The following is a 20,186-nucleotide window of genomic DNA, read 5'->3' as shown; positions in this document are numbered from 1 at the left end:
TTGGCCCCCTCCCTCTCTAACCTCTTTTTTTTTTCCCTTCCCCTCCCCCATGGTCTTCTGTTAAGTTTCTCAGGATCCACATAAAGGGAGTCTCTTAAAAATCACCAATGGCCTTCTAATTGTAAAACACAATACCCCCTACTCAGTACATTCTACTACACTACTCCACAGTACTTGAAATCATTAATCACCATGTTGTAAAAAACAAAAAACACACTTCCTTCTCCTTAGCCAATTATAACCTCCATTTCTCAGTCTCTTTGTGCTAGTTCCTCTTTTTTGTCCTCTAAGGTGATCTCAAGTCTCACTTGCAGCCCTATACTACCATAGCAGTAGTTGTTATAGCAACAGAAGCAAACATTTATTGCGCTGTTATCATGTGCTAATAAGCACTTTGTTATGAGCTTCATATAAGTTCACTGATTCCTCATAACAATTCTTTGAAGTAATAATGTTATCCCTATTTCAAATACACACAAAATTAGACAGAATAACATAATGAACCTCCATGAACACATCACTCAGCTTTGATAAGTACCAATATTTTGTCAATCTTGATTCATTAATCCCCACATACACATTTTTACCTAATGCAGTACATTAGAGAGAATTTTAGAATTCATGCATAAATACTTCAATATGTATCTTTAACAGGTGCTTACTGTTTCTCCAATAAACTCCATTTTATAATTATGCTGTGTGGCAATGGTAGATACACTCCTCTGTTAAATGGCAGATTCCCTGTTGCCAGAGAGACAAAATCCAAATTCTTTAGCATTCCTTATGTTCTCTGGCATATAAGAGTCTTCAAATATAGATCCAACCTACCTTTCCTGCTTTGGCATCCATCATTTTTCTGTACTATGCCCTTGCCAGTTTGGAGTATCTAACATTCCTTGAACATGCCTTGCAATTTCATGCCTCTATACCTCTGCTTTTATGATGTAAAACATTCTATAAGGCCTTGTAGCTATCTGGCAGAATTCTAGGTATCTAGTTGACAGTTATTACATAAAACCTAATTACAAAATGGGAAATATAAACTTTCTAGAATTTCATTCTTTTCCTCATGAGCATATATTTTATTTAAAAACACAAAATTATCAAATATCTGTTGTCCTTTTCTTAATTTTATCTAACTCTCTTATTTTTTAATTCTTTATGTATGCTCTTAAGAAAGCTAATATTTTGGCAAGCCTAACAATTATGTAACATGACATTTCACCAAAAGATATTATGTCTCAAAAACTTTTGATTTCTAAAATTATAAAGCCTAAATAAGTTTTACCCTGGAATGTATGATGCAAAAATAAAGCCTTCAAAAAATGCAAAAGACAAAAACCTATCATTCTTAAGATCACTGGGTATAAAATTTAGTAGTTTATTTTTCCTACATAGTATCCTCTTAAAATGTAAAACTTCAATATATAGTCACAAAAATATGTAACTTAAAGCATATTTTATAATCATCCCAGTTTTTATTTTCCTTTTTTTAATGTTTATTTATTTTTGAGAGAGAGTGTACGTGCGCACAACATGCAAGCATGCACAAGCAGGAGAGGGGCAGAGAGAGAAAGAAAGAGAGAATCCCAAGGAGGCTCTGCGCTGTCAGCACAGTGTCCGACACAGGGCTCGATCTCATGAACCATGAGATCATGACCTGGCTGAAATCAAGAGTCAGACGCCTAATTCACTGAGCCACACAGGTGCTCCTCATCCCAGTTTTTCTTTAAGAATGTAGTATTTTACTACAAAGTATTCATGAAGAACAAAACAATTAAGCTTTGAGAGTTTTATAAACTGTTTTATAGAAAGAAATGTTTTACCACTTGTTAATACTTCTGAATGCTCTATTTGCTATCTAGTTCAGATATTATTTTATTCAGGCTATTATGAGTTTTATTATAAGTCAAACACAACTCAAGACATACTAATAAGTCACCTTTTAATTTTCTTTAAACACGAACAGCTATAAAAAACCTACTGAAATTTTTACTTATTGTGATTATATTAATTACATATATAATTAATATAAAATAAAATTATATATACAATTAAACAGAATTATATATAAAAGATATATAGAAATGCATTTTTATCACTTTAAAGTGTGTAGAATCATTAAATGATTATATTTTACAAATAATAAAGAATTTTCACCATGGTTCCACAAAATATCATTGCCACATGAAATGGTTATCTCTATCTTTATTTCCAGCTGTTAAATTTTTAAAGTTTAAGAATACAAACACACGCTATTCAAAGGCATACAGTTATTTTATTAATAAATGCTACAATAATCTAAGACGCTAGAATGAAGTTGGTATTACCAAAATACACAATTTCAGAAGTCATTAGTCAAAAGTAAAGACAATAAGAGAGTCTGATCAGACAAAAATGAGCTCTAATGCTTAAGATTAGTTTAATTTGGTTTCTTCATTTTGATTGGCTTATGAAATCATTCCTAAGATTAATCACAAGGTAGTCTCTCCTACAGTCTCTAAACACCTTTGTTGCAGGAAATTTAGAAAATAGGTATGAGATTCTGAGCACCTTTCCTTAACTCTAAAACAGAATTCTGATTATCTGCTAGACAAGTCATATGGAGAAGCCTTGAGACTATATGGAAAGTCTAGCTGTATCAGTGATCTGGCTGAGGAGAGCCTTCCAGCCATCCTTGTCAGGATGCCAGACATGTGACTAGACCCTCTTGGACACCACAGCCAGCTGATCCTCCAGATGATTATAGCCATATAACTAAGTGTCCAGGTGGCCCCAGTCAAGGTACAAAATAATGAGAGATAAAATGGTGATTAAATTAATCCACTAAATTTTGATACACTTTGTTATACAGTAGTAGATAATATTTTAAGGGTGTCATAGTTCATGTCTCACTCAACAAGGTTTCAAAGCCATACACTGTTCATCAATTGTTGTTTTAATTACAAACATACTATAATTTGAATGACTATCATCTCCACAATGATCCTCAAACACTAGTATTGGAAACAAGGTGATAGGGTGGCCAAGGTCACAAATATTACCTATAATAAATAAAAAGTATGTAATATCACAAATTACAACTTTCCAATAATTTATGAGATTTCTCATCTATTCAAATTCTAAATTTTTGGTAATTTTAAATCAAGACAAATACATAAAATACAGAAATTATTTTCACAAAAGCATTACTGATGAGTAGTGGTAGAGAAGGGATTTTGGCAATGTCTACATTTTTCACTGCCACAACTTCAAGGGGGGAAATGTTACTGACATTTATTGAGTAGGAGTCATATATGCTGCCAAGTATATTATAATGCACAAGACCGCCCCCCACAATGAAGAATTATCTGGCCCAAAATGTGAACAGTGCCAAGGGTAAGATGCCCTGGCTGCAAGGAATTAAAATTTGAAGATACTGTCTTCTTATAATCATTAAAAACTAATAAAAACTAATAAAATGAATGATCGTACTGGAAAAATTGATGATTAGAACTCTGAACAATTTTCTTTCTTAATAAAAACAGTATATGATCATTTTGATTATTTATCTGTACAAGAAAATAGCAAAATACGTTAAACATTAAGCTACAGAAATATATAAAAGCTTCTAATATTCATGATATGAAAGAGTGAGGAGAAAGCAGTTTTTGCAAATACATTCCTGAAGAACAATGTTCTTAAATGTATTATAACTGCCAATTAAAATATATTTTGTTTGATTAAATTAACTGGAAACAGAATACATAAAATCTATTCATAAAAAGTCTTGTTTAAATTTATATTTTAACAAGAATATCATCATCAACAAAGACATCTAATTGAACATTATTTGAAAGTTTTTTCTATTTTGTATTTTAGAAATAAACTTATCTAAATAATCCCATGGATCCACAGGACTAGGACTATGAATAAGTCTTTACTTTTTGTCAAATCTCTACAAAAAGTCTCTACTTTTTGAAGGAAAAAAATATTAAGTGTCCTAATGGGCTTTTTCAAAATAAACTTTGCAGCTATGATCATACATGCATTTTCTGTCCTTTAAAAAAAAATAAAACATTTTAAGGCACCTGAGTGGCTCAGTCGGTTAAACATATGACTCTCGATTTCAGCTCAGGTCATGATCTCATGGTTTGTGGGTTCGAGCCCCACATCAGGCTCTGTGCTGATAGTGCAGAGCCTGCTTGGGATTCTCTGTCTCCCTCTCTCCGTCCCTCCCCAGCTTGCATGTGCGCTCTCTCACTCTCTCATAAATAAATAAATAAACATTTAAAAAGAAAGAGAAACATTTTAATACTGCTGACACACAGCAGCATCTGATATAGTTCTGTAAAGGAAAGGATGAGTGCGCCTACTGTAAAAGATGAAAAGATGCGCAGGTAAGAATTGTTTTTATACCCAACAAACATACTAGTTAGGTTCCTATATTAGAAAAAGTAACAATGAACTTATCATACCTTTACATTTGGCTTCTTTGTTGAAACTCCTCTGTACCAACCTAAAACAAAGCATACAAAGGAAATTAACATCATATTGTTGTCATTTCCTATAAGACACACCGTATGAGAATTTTTAGGGAAAAAATTAATGCAAAACTTGCCAAGATAGGTACAAGTATGGTGGATTTATTAGGAGTAGTTTACTCTGAAAGGAAAAGTCTTACAATAAACACATTTCCAATTTTCTTCAAAAGGCAAAACTTTCAACTGAATAAAACACAAAAAATTTTAAAATACCTCAAAGGACCTGTACTTTAACTCTATGAACATTTCTTGGTTTTCTAGATGCTGATGTTGACGTCTGTGCTTCATTTATTCCCTCTCAGCATTCATACACAGCAATAATAATGAAAGTTTCCATTACACAATAAAAACAATTTTCAGAGAAAGGAAATATTACCAAATTTTCTCAATTCTAATCTATTATTTTAGAGTTGTGTTATAGTTTTTCTTCTTGGGTTTAAAAAGGAAAATCTCCATTATTTAAAAGCAGATGTTTTCTGAAGATTTTTGCTTCTAAGCCTGCATAGAGTTTCTTTGATTTCCTTGGGGAAATATCCTTTCAATTTAGATCCTAATAAACAGTCTCTTTTTAGTAATATATATTCATTTCCTACTTATATTTATTAGTTATCTTTGCCTTCAGAATAACAATATTTGATATCTATAATCTCAAAAAATCAACGTCCTTTCCTCCTTGCTATCCCAAATATTGTACTCTTATAAAATATTTTCTAGTAAATGGAAACTGAATGATTATACAGGGACAGAGGAAAAAGCAGATCATATAATTGTACGTCCTTTAAAAATAACAATTGAAAGACATCAAAAGCACTTATGAAAACTTTTTTTTAGAGAACTAAGCATATTGATAAATCTCACATACAAATAAAACTTTTTGAGAATGATTTCTCCATAGGCTTTAAGCTATCATTGCAGAAAATGTTCAAGTCTTTTCTTCTTGTATATACCAATGCCATTGCCCTTTTGAACTGGACAAGAAGTGATGAATTTTCTCTTGTACTGTATAAAACCAATGACTTGAAAAGCAATAGTAAAACTCAGCTTTGCATCAAAAAAAAGGTGGGGGGGGAATCTCCAATGAGTGGTATCTAAAGGAGGAAAATGAAGGAAAGGAAATTATTGATAATAGCTAATAATAATTGAGAGTTTATTGTTCTTAATTCCATGTACTGTAATTGAGAGATTGTTCCATGTATTAACCTTTAAATCTCACAACAAAGCTATGAGGAAAGTAATCAACTTTCCTGAAATCTTAACAAACAATAAAAGAAGAAATATCCTTGTTTATGTTTAGTTCAACAGCTGAGATAATAAATTTGGGAAACTCAATTTATACCTTGAGAGTTTCAATATCTTTATTAATACTTGTTATAATATCTTAAGAAACAGAACAGAGAATGGTATCAGCAAGAATGGCAGAGTAAGGATCTCCAAAAAGCCTCTCCTCAATAAAAGCAGTTAGAATCCTGGCAAAAACTTTCTAATTCGAATTGTATAGAACTCTGGAAGTAAACATTTAGTTTTGTTGACTGTTACCTTTGCTGTTCAGAAGGTTTACATTGATGAGGTCCCAATAGTTCATTTTTGCTTTTATTTCCCTTGCCGCTGGAGAAATATCTAGTAAGAAGTTGCTGCAGCTGAGGTCAAAGAGGTTGCTGCCTGTTTTCTCCTCTAGGATTTTGATGGTTTCCCATCTCACATTTAGGTCTTTCATCCATTTTGTATTTATTTTTGTGTATGGTGTAAGAAAGGGGTCCAGTTTCATTCTTCTGCATGTCACATTCCAGTTTTTCCAACACCATTTGCTGAAGAGACTGTCTTCATCCCCCACCATTGGATACTCTTTCCTGCTTTGTCAAAGATTAGTTGGCCATTCGTTTGTATGTCCATTTCTGGGTTCTCTATTCTATTCCACTGATTTATATGTATGTGTTTGTACCAATACCATACTGTCTTGATGACTACAGCTTTGAAATACAGTTTAAAGTCCAGAATTGTGATACCTCCAGCTTTGGTTTTCTTTTTCAACGTTACATTGGCTATCCAGGGTCTTTTCTGGTTCCATACAAACTTTAGGACTGTTTGTTCTAGCTCTATGAAGAATGCTGGTGTTATCCTGGATAGGGACTGCATTAAATGTATAGATTGCTTTGGATAGTACAGACATTTTAAAAATATTTGTTCTTCCAAACCATGAGCATGGAATGTTATTCCATTTCTTTGTGTCATCTTCAATTTCTTTCATAGGCTTTCTTTTTTTTTTTTTTTAACGTTTATTTATTTTTGGGACAGAGAGAGACAGAGCATGAACGGGGGAGGGGCAGAGAGAGAGGGAGACACAGAATCGGAAACAGGCTCCAGGCTCCAAGCCATTAGCCCAGAGCCCGACGCGGGGCTCGAACTCACGGACCGCGAGATCGTGACCTGGCTGAAGTCGGACGCTTAACCGACTGCGCCACCCAGGCGCCCCAATAGGCTTTCAATAGTTTTCAGCATACAGATCTTTTACCTCTTTGGTTAGGTTTATTCCTAGGTATCTTACGGTTTTTAGTGCAAATGTAAATGTGATCAATTCCTTGATTTCTCTTTCTGCTGCTTCATTATTAGTGTATAGAATTGCAACTGATTTCTGTACATTGATTTTATATCCTGTGACTTTGTTGAATTCACATATCTAACAGTTTACTTGAAATAATCCAAACAGTATTTATTCAAGAAACTTGAATCTTGGTAAGAACAAAGACTTTTTAAAATTCCCCTATCCCATATCCTCCCTGCAGCCTTGTGTTAGGCTTGAAAACCAAAACCCCTACTGAGGGTTGATGGGGGGTAGGAGTTGGGGAGGGTGGGTGATGGGTATTGAGGAGGGCACCTTTTGGGATGAGCACTGGGTGTTGTATGGAAACCAATTTGACAAATTTCATATACTGAAAAAAAAAAAAAGAAAACCAAAACCCCACATTAGTGATGGAAATCAGAAAACTAACAGCCCTGAAAAGGACCAAAACGGGAAATCAAGAAGACCAAAATACATTAAGAGGTTTACCATGTTTATGAATTGTAAAACTCAGTTTTGTTAAGGTGCCAATTAACCCTAAATTGGTCTGTAGATTCAATGCAATGCCAATCAAAATCCTAGCAAAAATTTTTATAGCTATTACTTCTAAAATTTAGGAAACTGACCACTAGCATAGCCAAAATAATTTTGAAAAGGTATGAAAAATGTGAATGACTCATGCTGCCTAATTTCAAGACTTAAGATAAACCTACCTTAATAAATATAGTATGGTACTGGCTAAAGAATAGATACACAGATCAATGAAATACACTGGAAAACCCAGAAATAAATGCACACATAAATGAACAATTGATTTCCAACAAAGGTGCAAAAGTACTTCAATGGAGAAATAAGTTTTTTTAAACAAATGGTGGTGAAATAATTGGACATAAGTATACCAAAGGAAAAAAAAACAATAAAACAAAAAAAATCTGCTACCCATACCTTGTACTATAAACAAAATTACCTCAAAATGTATCATACAGTTAGATGTAAAAGTGTAAAACTGGTACAACAGGACAACATTTTTGTGACCTTGGGTTAGACAAAGATTTCTTAAGCATACTCTATAAAAGAATTAATAATGTAATCCTCACAAAAGTTTTAAGCTTTTGCTCTTCTAAGAGTTAAAAAGACTCAAAAAACAGTTAAAATCTTCATGATATAAACTTGAAAATTATTTCTTGGATATTACACCAAAAGCACAGGCAACAAAGTAAAAATAGATAAACCGGACTACATCAAAACTTAAAACTTCTGTGCATGATAAGACAACCTACTGCCAGTAAACATCTCAGCAAATTGTTTTTGGATATTGACAAACTGATTCCAAAGTTTATATGAAAAGGTAACAGACCTGGAATAGGTAACATGTAACATAATCTAACGTAAGGAGAGTTAAAAAGATGGAAGCTGACACTACCTGACTTCAAAACTATTATAAAGCTACAGTAATCAAGACAGTTCAGTATTAGAGAAAGAACAAACAGATCAACAGAACAGAGAGCACAAAAGTACACCCACATAAATATAATCAACTGATCTTTGACAAAGGAACAAAGGTGATACAATGGAGAAAAGGTAGCCTTTTCAACAAAGAGTGCTGGGACAACTGGACATCATCATAAAAAAAAAAAATTTAGACACAGACCTTACACCCTTTGCAAAAATTAAATCAAAACAGATCAAAGATCTAAATGTAAAATACAATCCTTAAAACTCCAGAGGGGCACCCTAGGGGGCTCAGTATTTGAGTGTCCAACTCTTGATTTTGGCTCAGGTCATGATCTCATGGTTGTGGAATGGAGTCCCATGTCAGGCTCTGTGCTGAATGTGGAGCCTGCTTGAGATTCTCACGCGTGCTCCCTCTCTCTCTCTCTCTCAAAATAAAATTTAAAAACTCTAGAGTTTTCTGGATAACATAAGAGAAAATCTAAATTACCTGTGTATGCCAATGACCTTTTGGATTCTACACCCAATGCATGATCCATGAAAGAAAGAATCAAGCTAGACTTCATTAAAATGAAACTATTGCTCTATAAAAAACACTCTCAAGGGAATTTGAAGACAAGCCACAGGCCAGGAGAAAATATTTATAAAAGACATATCAGATATAAATCTGTTACTAAAATATTCAAAAAATTCTTAAAACTTAACAAAAAACACTCAATTACAAAATGGGCAGAAGTGCCTGGGTAGCTCAGTCAGTTAAGCCTCTGGCTCTTGATTTTGGCTTAGGTCATGATCTCATGGTTTGTGAGATAGAGTCCCACATCAGGCTCTGTGCTGACAGTGTGGAGCCTGCTTGGGATTCATATTCATTCTCTCTCTCTCTCTCTCTCTCTCAAAATTAATAAATAATTTGTTTTTAAATGTTCAAAAGATGGTGCAGGGAGAACTGGACAGCAACATGCAGAAGAATGAAATTAGACCACTTTCTTACACAAACTCAAAATGGATGAAGGACCTGAGTGTGAGACAGGAAACCATCAAAACCCTAGAGGGGAAAGCAGGAAAAAAACCCCTCTGACCTCAGCCACAGCAATTTCTTATTTGACACATCTCCAAAGGCAAGGGAATTAAAAGCAAAAATGAACTACTGGGACCTCATCAAGATAAAAAGCTTCTGCACTGCAAAGGAAACAATCAATGAAACTAAAAGGCAACCAATGGAATGGGAAAAGATATTTGCAAATGACATATCAGACAAAGGGCTAGTATCCAAAATCTATAAAGAACTCACCAAACTCCACACCCAAAAAACAAATAATCCAGTGAAGAAATGGGCAGAAGACATGAATAGACATTTTTCCAAAGAAGACATCCAGATGGCCAACAGGCATATGAAAAGATGCTCAATGTCACTCCTCATCAGGGAAATACAAATCAAAACCACACCCAGATATCACTTCACGCCAGTCAGAGCGGCTAAAATGAGCAAATCAGGAGACTATAGATGCTGGCAAGGATGTGGAGAAACAGGAACCCTCTTGCACTGCTGGTGGGAATGCAAACTGGTGCAGCTGCTCTGGAAAACAGTGTGGAGGTTCCTCAAAAAATTAAAAATAGACCTACCCTATGGCCCAGCAATAGCACTGCTAGGAACTTACCCAAGGGATACAGGAGTGCTGATGCATAGGGCACTTGTACCCCAATGTTTATAGTAGCACTTTCAACAACAGCCAAATTATGGAAAGAGCCTAAATGCTCATCAACTGATGAATGGATAAAGAAGCTATGGTTTATATATACAATGGAGTACTATGTGGCAATGAGAAAGAATGAAATATGGCCTTCTGTAGCAACGTGGATGGAACTGGAGAGTGTTATGCTAAGTGAAATAAGTCATACAGAAAAAGACAGATACCATATGTTTTCACTCTTACATGGATCCTGAGAAACTTAACAGAAGACCGGGGGGAGGGGAGAGGGAAAGAAAGTTACAGAGAGGGAAGGAGCCAAACCATAAGAGACTCTTAAAAACTGAGAATAAACTGAGGGTTGATAGGGGGTGGGAGGGAGGGGAAAGTGGGTGATGGGCACTGAGGAGGGCACCTGTTGGTTTGAGCACTGGGTATTGTATGGAAACCAATTTGCCAAAAAATTTCATATTAAAAAAAAATGTTCAAAAGACCTGAACAGACACGTCACCAAAGAAGATCTACAGATATCAAAAAAGCATATGAAAAGATGTTCAACATTATATGTGATTTGAGAATTATAAATTAAAATGAGATACCACTACACATACATATTATTAATGGCCAAAATCCAAAACACTGACACCACCACATGCTGATAAGGATGTGGAGCAATAGGAACTCTCATTCATTGCCGGTAGGAATCCAAAATGGTAAAGCCATTTTGTAAGGCAGTGTGGCAGTTTCTTAACAAAACTAAATACACTCTTACCATATGATTCATCAGTCTGACTCCAAGGTATTTACTCAAATGAGTTGAACATTTATGTCCACAAAAAAAAACCTGCACCAAATGTTTATAGCAGCTTTATTCATAATTGCCAAAATGTGGAAGCAACCAAGTTATCATTCAGTAGGTGAATGGATAAATAAACTGTGGTACATCCAGACACTGGTATATTATTCAGCAATAAAAAGAAATGTGCTATCAAACCACAAAAAGAAATGCAAGAACTTTAAATGCATACTACTAAATGAGAAAAGGAAATCTGAAAAATTCGCATACTATATGAGTCCAACTACATGACATCCTGTAAAAAGCAAAACCATGGAGAGACAGTAAAAAGATCAGTGGTTGCCAAGGGTTGGAGGGAAGGATAGATAAATAGGTGGAGAGAATTTTTAGGCCAGTGAAACTATTCTGTGTGATACTATAAGGGTGGGTACATGTCATTTTATACATTTATCCAAACCAACAGAATGAACACTAAGAGTGAACCCTGATTTAAACTATGTATTTGGGGTAATAATGATGTGTTGATGCAGGCTCACTGACTGTAACAAATGTACACCACTCTGGTGTGGATGCTGATAGTGTGAGAGGCTGTGCGTGTGTAAGAGCAGAGGGTATATGGGAATTCTCAGTACTTTCTTCTCAGTTTTGTTGGTAGCCTAAAACTACACTAAAAAATAAAGTATTTTTAATGCACTTACTATATGACCCACCAATCCCACCAATATGAAAAAAAAGTCCATACTAAAATCTATATACAATGTTGAAAACAACCTTATTCATAATCTTCAAAAATAAAGCAATTAAAATATCTATCAACTGCTATGTGGATAAATAAAATGTGGCTTGAATCTATACAATGAAATACTACTCAGAAAAAGCAAGCCACAGATCAACATGAATGAATTTTGAATGCATTATGCTAAGTGAAAAAAAAAGCCAGGCACAACAGGCTATGTAATATATGATTCCAGTTATATAACATTCTAGAAAACACAAAACTAGAGGACCAGAAAATACATCAGGGCTGCCAGGGCTGGGGGGAAGGGCATTGGAAGGGAGGTTGCCTACAGGGAGCCTGATATTACATATGGGGGTGACAAAAATATTCTGTATCTTAACTGTGGTGATGGTTATAGGGTTATACATTTATCAAAATTCATAGACAAGTACTCCAAAAGGGTGACATTTGTTGCACATAAGTTATACCACAATAACCTGACTAAAATAAATATATATACATACATACACACACACACTCACACACACCAGGATAACATTTCACATCTACCACATTGGTTAACTCTTTATTTTAAATCTAACAAAAGCAGATATTGGCAAGAGCATGTAGAGAAATCGATCCTGCTAGCGAGGGTGATAATAAATGGTCCTCGCTTTCAAAAACAATGCAGTATTTGTTATATGCATACTGTATGACACTGATATTCTACTTCTGTATATTATCCCTTAAACACTACCACTGAAATGGGGATATTACTGCATTTTAGAGAAATTTCTAGAAATTGGCAAGGGGGGTCTGAGTTGCCAGAGAAGACATTAAAAATATTTATGCTTTCCAAATTCAAAGATTCTTAGAAGAAAATACAGATGAAAATCTTCATGACCTTGTGTTAAACACTGGTTTCATGCACAAGCAACAGAAAAAAAAAATAAATGAATTCAGCTACATCAAAATTAAAAGTTTTATTCCCCAAAGGACATCAAAAAAATACAATCCACAGAATGGGCAAAAATATTTGTATATCATATACCTAATAAAAGACCAGTATCCAGAATATACAAAGAACTCTTGCAACTAAATAAAAAGATAGGGGCGTCTGCATGACTCAGTTGGTTAAGTGTCCGACTCTTGATTTCGGCTTAGGCCATGATCTCACAGTTCATGAATTCGGATCCCACATCAGGCTCTACACTGTCACCTGGAGCCTCCTTTGGATTCTCTCTCCCTCTCTCTCTCTCTCTGCCCCTCCTCTCCTCACTCTCAAGATAAACACTTTTTTTAAAAATGAAAAGATAAATCATTTTTTTCAACAGGCAAAAGGATTTAAATAAACATTTCTCCAAAGAAGACACATAAATGACTAATAAAAAAATCAAAAGAAGTTCAACATCATTAGTTATTAAAGAAATACAAATCAAAACCATAGATACCATTTCTCTCCCAATAAACTGGCTACAATAACAAACACAGACAATAACAAGTATTGACAAAGATATGGAGATATTGGAACATTCAAACATTACTGATAGGTTGTAAAATGGTGCAGATACTTTAGAAAACAGTTTGCCAGGGGCATCGGGTGGCTCAGTCAGTTAAGTGTCTGACTTTAGCTCAGGTCATGATCTCCTAGTTCATGGGTTCAAGCCCCATGTTGGGTTCTGTGCTGACAGCTCAGAGCCTGGAGCCTGCTTCAGATTCTGTGTCTCTTTCTCTCTCTGCCCCTCCCCTGCTCATGCTGTCTCTTAAAAATAAATGTTAAAAAAAAAAAGTTTTTTAAAGAAAACAGTTTGGGGATAAGCACTGGGTGTTGTATGGAAACCAATTTGACAATAAATTTCATATTTAAAAAATCAAAATAAGAACTACCATACAATGTAGCAATTCCTTTGGTAGATTAATAAATAGGAATATTATTATTGGTTAAAAAATAATAAAGAAAGAAATAAAACAGTTTGTTAGTTCCTCACAATATTTAAGACAGAACTACCATATGATCTGACAATTCCACTCTTAAGTATATACTCAAATAAATTTTAAATGGGTATTCAACTATCTGCACACAAGTGTTCACAGCAGCAGTATTCATAACAGCCAAAAGGTAAAAATAACCCAAATGTCTGTCAACTGATGAATGGATAAATAAAATATGGCATACGCATACAACGCATTACTACTTAACCATAAAAAGCAAACAAGTTCTGGGGGCGCCTGGGTGGCGCAGTCGGTTAAGCGTCCGACTTCAGCCAGGTCACGATCTCGCGGTCCGTGAGTTCGAGCCCCGCGTCAGGCTCTGGGCTGATGGCTCAGAGCCTGGAGCCTGTTTCCGATTCTGTGTCTCCCTCTCTCTCTGCCCCTCCCCCGTTCATGCTCTGTCTCTCTCTGTCCCAAAAATAAATAAACGTTGAAAAAAAAAAAAAAAAAGCAATCAAGTTCTGATACATGCTTCAACACAGATGAACCATGAACACACAAATTGAATAATTACATTTATATGAAATGTCCAGAATAGGCTAATCCACAAAGTAGATTAGTGGTTGCCAAGGGGTGGGGGAATATCTGCTAATGGAAATGGGGTTTCTTTCTCGAGTGATAAAACTATTCTAAAATTAGTCAGTGGTGATAGCTGCACAATTCTGTACCATGAAAACAGTGAACTGTACATTTTTTTAAATTTTATTTTAGACGCAAAGAGATCACAAGTGGGGGAGAGAGCTGGAGGGGAAAGAGGGGGGGGGAGAGAGAGAGAGAGAGAGAGAGAGAGAGAGAGAGAGAATGAATCTTAAGCAGGCTCCATGCCCAGCATGGAGCCCAACTCAGGGCTCAATCCCACAACCCTGGCTCATGGCCTGAGCCAAAATCCACAGTCAGATGCTCAACCAACTAAGCCACCAGGTGCCCTGTGAACTGTACATTTTTAAAGGGTAAATTTTATGGTATGTGAATTCTATCTCAATAAACCTATTATAAAGGGATAAAAAGGCAGGCTAGTACTAGGCCTGAAAAGGTTGAGAATTATATCCTTAGAGAATTTTCTATACATATGCACTAGGAGACTTTTACAGGAATGCTCTGTTGCCTTTAATATATTACACACAGTATCAAAGTACTGGTCATCCTTCCATACTTTCTCATATTTCACAAATTCTTGAGGCTACCTTGTTAAATCTTATGACAGGTCATTTTTTATCTGACTGCAATGCCATTCATGTTAACATCTCCCTTGTACTACTCAAAGAAAAACTATTAAGGAGTTACAGAATCCAAATGCTTCAATATAATTACACAGATGTTTTGGTGCACATGACTATATGTCACTTTTTTTAAGGTTTTTATAAAATGACAATGAGAGAATTATTAGGATAAAGCACCACCTCAAGACTTCAAGTAAACACTTGATCAGGTAACATGTTTACAAAGGTCAATGATTTCTCATCCAGTAAATCCTCAAAATATTGCTTATCAAAAGCGGTTTCCTTATTAATTAAATATATATATTATACTGCAATACAAACTCTTGCTTCTCATTGGGAGGTGGGGAGGAAAGAAGAGAGGAAGACTTAGACCAGTTTTGCTGAATACTAAGCAACTTCAAAAATACATTATCACCTCCATGGGATGCTACCATTGTGAGGGTCATGAGAACCGTGCTCAACGAATTTCAGGCACCACCTTTTCTTAAAACCAAAACACTGCTACAAATTTTGGTAAATGTGCCCATTCTATACAAGATTTAGAACTGAAGAGAGTGAAGAAAGCATAAGAAGAAAGAAAAGAGAGAAGAAAGAGAACTCAATCGTTTTGTCTTTTACATATAGAACAAAAAAGTTCATAACTTCTCAGATAAAGAATCAAAAAGAAAACAACTCAAATATTTCTAAAACCATTAAGAATCAACAGGAAAGAGATGTTTTTAATTAGCTAACAGAATAAAGCATATTTTAAATGTCTGTTTTTCTACTACAAGAACCCTGGACAATCTAGCTATAATCCTTCCTTTCGTTTTCCTCATTTATCTTTGACTACCAAGATTTCACAATGCTGAGACACAAAGTAAAACCCCCTTGGTCATATTGCCTGAGTCCTCATCAATCTCACTGTCATCATATGCATTTAAGTGAAGAGTATATCAGTCTTTCCCATCTTAAGTCAATGTCTGATGGCTTGATCACTATTAGGAACTTAAGATTCAGACATATTTTTATACTCTAACACTTTCAGGTTTAAATTTTTATGGAATATTGAATGAAGAAAGGAAGGCATTATTACAACATTCAATATTATAATTTACTACAAAGACTGCTGCTTTCAGAGAATCAATTATCATGTATGTCTTTGACTTAAGTCATAATATCATGATTGAATTTAAAGAAATGCTAAACAAGTATTGCCTTCAGAAACCCCAGATCTTCCTTTCCTCAGTAACTGGTTGCAACTCTCTAATTTCTAAGGTAGGGACATGTTATTCACAGGACTATTGTGAGAAACACAGAATTCTTCACTTTACCCAAATGTCTGGTGATGAAACTTTACAATGCAAGAACTACTAGGAAAAGTTTGAGTACTGTCTTCAAATCCCAAAAGTAAAGTATAACTCTTTGAGCATGTTATTCCTCTGTCAAACTGTCTAATGTCATCCCATCTCAAAGTAAAATCCAAAGTCCTTACTACAGCCTCTGCTGGCCTCATTTCCCACCACTCTCTCTGCTCCTTCCCAACCAACCTCTCTACTACAGTCACACCAGTCTCCCTGCAATTCCTTCAACTCACTAAGCAAGCTCTCACACTTCAGTCCTTTATACTTTTTGCATGTATGCCTAGACTGCTCTTCTCTCAGAAAACCATAGGATTGCTTCCTCACTTCCACATATTCTCTGTCCAAATGTTATCGTCTCAGAAAGACCTTCTATGATTATCCTATATAAATACATAGCAGAAGCCTCCCACCCCACCCCAATGCACATAGTCTATTTCCTTCTTCCTATTTTATCCTTCTTTATTCTTCTCAATGAGAACAGGGACTTCATTTCATTCTTTTACAGCTGAGCTCCAAGAGATAGAAGTGTGCTTCACCTCCATTAGGTACTCAAATATTTGGGAAATACAAGAAAGAGTGAGTCTGTAATATAAGGGGTGATAATACCTACCTGGCAAGTTTGTTGATAAAATTAGCACTGAATATATAAAAAAAATAAAAATAAAAAATAAAAGCAGAAAAAAAAAGAAAAAATAAATAAATAAACGTTAAAAAAAATTAAAACAAATAAAAAAAAGATATATGGAAAAAAAATTAGCACTGATACATGTAAAGTGCCTTGCACAATGTCTGACACACTGTAGTAATTCAGTTGTGGGGTGGGGGCAGGGTGTGACAGAGAAATTACATACACTAAAAAACTCTGTTTGCTAAGTACTATCAAGTGGAGACTTTATGGGGGAGACTAGGCTTATGAAGTAAAATAACTGCAGCCTGAAGTTTCTTAATGCTACTCATTCTAAGAAACATTAGGGGACCAAAAATACGAACTCCTAAACAGCTCTCATAAGTCATTTTTGGAAAAGTTGGGATGTAAATTAAAAGAAAAAATACTCTTACCCAATTAACAAAGGTCAAATTAGCGCACAAGCTAACATCTGTATCTTCCCTTCTTACCAACAAAATGTTGATACACTCTTACAGAGAAGATTTACTACTTGCAACAGAAAGTACAATCACTGGACACAAAATCAGAGTAAATGAGTATAAAGAGCCTCCAAACCCATGGAAAGTGAGTAACTCTTCCAGCAAAATAAGAATTTTTTTTACCATATAATCTGTCCGTAATTAGTGATCACTGATAGAATCTAAACTATTTGCCTAACAAATATGACTTTAATCACAATTTATTTATTATTAAAAAGCCACCAGTGAGGGGCGCGTTTGTGGCTCAGTTGGTTAAGCATCCAACTTCGGCTCAGGTCCTGATGTCAGGGTTCATGAGTTGGAGCCCTGCATCGGGCTCTGCACTGCCAGTGTGGAGTCTGCCTAGGATTCTCTGTCTCCCCCTGTCTCTTTGCCCCTCCCCCCAAATAAACTTTTTTTTAAAAAGCCACCAGTGAATCTCTCATGCTTGTAACTCTGTTTCAACTTTCACTCATAATTCACATTCATACAAAGTACTATCTAGAGCTTTCCATCTAATGGCCGTCCTGTTTGTGACTTAAACTAAGACTTCTACCAAAATCCACCAGATGAAGATAGTACTTTAGGAATATGAGAGCTAAAATAAACCAAAACGTCTCTTTTGATTTAATATCCTAAAACATAGACTGGCTTAAGAGAAAAGGCTTATTTTCTTTGGCTATAGAGTTTATTATATAGTTTTCATATATAATTTATTACTAGGTGTATGTGTAGTTTTCCATGAAAAGCCAAACTAGGTTTCCTTAAGCTAGATTTACAAAAAGTCTTTATATCACAATAGCCAAATTATGGAAAGAGCCTAAATGTCCATCAATTGATGAATGGATAAAGAAGATGTGGTTTATATATTCAATGAAATACTACTTGGCAATGAGAAAGAATGAAATCATGCCATTTGCAGCAACATGGATGGAACTGGAGGGTATTATGCTAAGTGAAATAAGTCAGTCAGAGAAAGACAGATATCATATGCTTTCACTCATATGTGGATCTTGAGAAACTTAACAGAAGACCATGGGGGAAGGGAAGGGGAAAAAATAGTTACAAACAGAGAGGGAGAGAGATAAATCACAAGAGACTCTTAATACAGAGAACAAACTGAGGGTGGACAAGGGGGTGAGGCAGGGCACTTGTTGGGATGAGCACTGGGTGTTGTATATAAGCCAATCTGACAATAAATTATATTTTAAAAAGTCTTTATATCAACCTCATCAACACAAGAAATAAGAGTCACTACTGAGAAAAGTTCTCTGCTGGAAAGAGACAGGAAAAGAACTGACAACAAGTAAACAAAATAAAATGCAGGCTATAATCCCACTTAAAAAAAAATCAATGCAAATCATAATCTCATATTTTAAAAAAACTTACTTATAAAGGTCCACAAGATGGAAAATGACAAACAATAGAAAAGTAAAGTGGAAAAATAACACTAAAACGAAAGACTCTAGGATATTAAGTGGACACTGAAAAATCAGATTTGATTTTAGTAACCTGATGAAAGCTTGTAGTGACACTGTGGCACAAATCTCTAAAAAAATTATTTGCTTATGGAGTTCACATTCCTCCAAACTTGGCCTCATTTGATATAGAAACAGTCCCAACCTGTAAACTTCTTTCACCCAGATATCATAATCCTAGTATAGATCACTGAAAAAGTGACATATATGCATTTCATCAACTTAAACATCACTGACTATATTTACTAAAAATGGAAAATCATGTAAAATAAATTATAAAATTATATACTAGTGAAATTAGAAAATTTCAGAGCGCCTGGGTGGCGCAGTCGGTTAAGCGTCCGACTTCAGCCAGGTCACGATCTCACGGTCTGTGAGTTCGAGCCCCGCGTCGGGCTCTGGGCTGATGGCTCGGAGCCTGGAGCCTGCTTCCGATTCTGTGTCTCCCTCTCTCTCTGCCCCTCCCCCGTTCATGCTCTGTCTCTGTCCCAAAAATAAATAAAAACGTTGAAAAAAAATTAAAAAAAAAAAAAAAGAAAATTTAGTAATGTATAACTAAACTTTTACATTAAAAATACCATACCAGGGGCGCCTGGGTGGCGCAGTCGGTTAAGCGTCCGACTTCAGCCAGGTCACGATCTCGCGGTCCGTGAGTTCGAGCCCCGCGTCGGGCTCTGGGCTGATGGCTCGGAGCCTGGAGCCTGCTTCCGATTCTGTGTCTCCCTCTCTCTCTGCCCCTCCCCCGTTCATGCTCTGTCTCTCTCTGTCCCAAAAAATAAATAAATGTTGAAAAAAAAAAAAAATACCATACCATGATACCAATGTCATGTCAATATCATTTTGTAAAATGTGATTAAAAATTAAGGTAACAAATGAAACTAAATTTCTAGCAGAAATGTAGTGCTACATCCTATTTCATACTGAAATCACTAGGGATTTTAGAATTTAAAAGGTATTCAAAGTGTAGTCTACTTAAGCAATTGGTCCACAAAGGAGATGAAAAAAATATAGAAAATAGATTTTTTTTAAATATAACCACATTAGACTGAAGAGCAAGAAGCAAATTATAAATTTTAGAAAGACAGCTAAGGATTCACTATACATTCAAAAACAACAGAACTCAGGAAAGCATTATACTGTTTAAAGGTAATTACTGTACAAAGACAAGAAACTGAGAATACTAGATAATTGTCACAGAAGTAGGGGAGAAGCACAGTACTGTGTATGAGTCCTTATTGCCAATAAGTGCTAAGTACTTACTATATGAATGAAATGAGACAGGTGTGTCAGAATG

The 20,186-nt window shown here is 35.3% G+C and overlaps 1 protein-coding gene across 6 annotated transcripts in view; it reads right to left on the bottom strand.

Annotated features, from left to right (window-relative positions):
• The window catches only part of DOCK3 (dedicator of cytokinesis 3), a 597,238-nt gene that overhangs the window by 451,766 nt on the left and 125,286 nt on the right, over nt 1–20,186 (bottom strand). For all 6 annotated transcript variants that reach the window (XM_030306883.1, XM_030306888.1, XM_030306884.1 and 3 more), the window contains exon 3: nt 4,458–4,498. In XM_030306883.1, coding sequence (XP_030162743.1) covers nt 4,458–4,498 — 41 coding nt within the window. The remainder of the gene's footprint in view (nt 1–4,457; nt 4,499–20,186) is intronic.

The sequence above is a fragment of the Lynx canadensis genome, chromosome A2 (assembly GCF_007474595.2).
Source record: "Lynx canadensis isolate LIC74 chromosome A2, mLynCan4.pri.v2, whole genome shotgun sequence".
Lineage (NCBI taxonomy): Eukaryota > Metazoa > Chordata > Mammalia > Carnivora > Felidae > Lynx > Lynx canadensis.
This window is presented reverse-complemented; position numbering and strand designations above follow the sequence as displayed.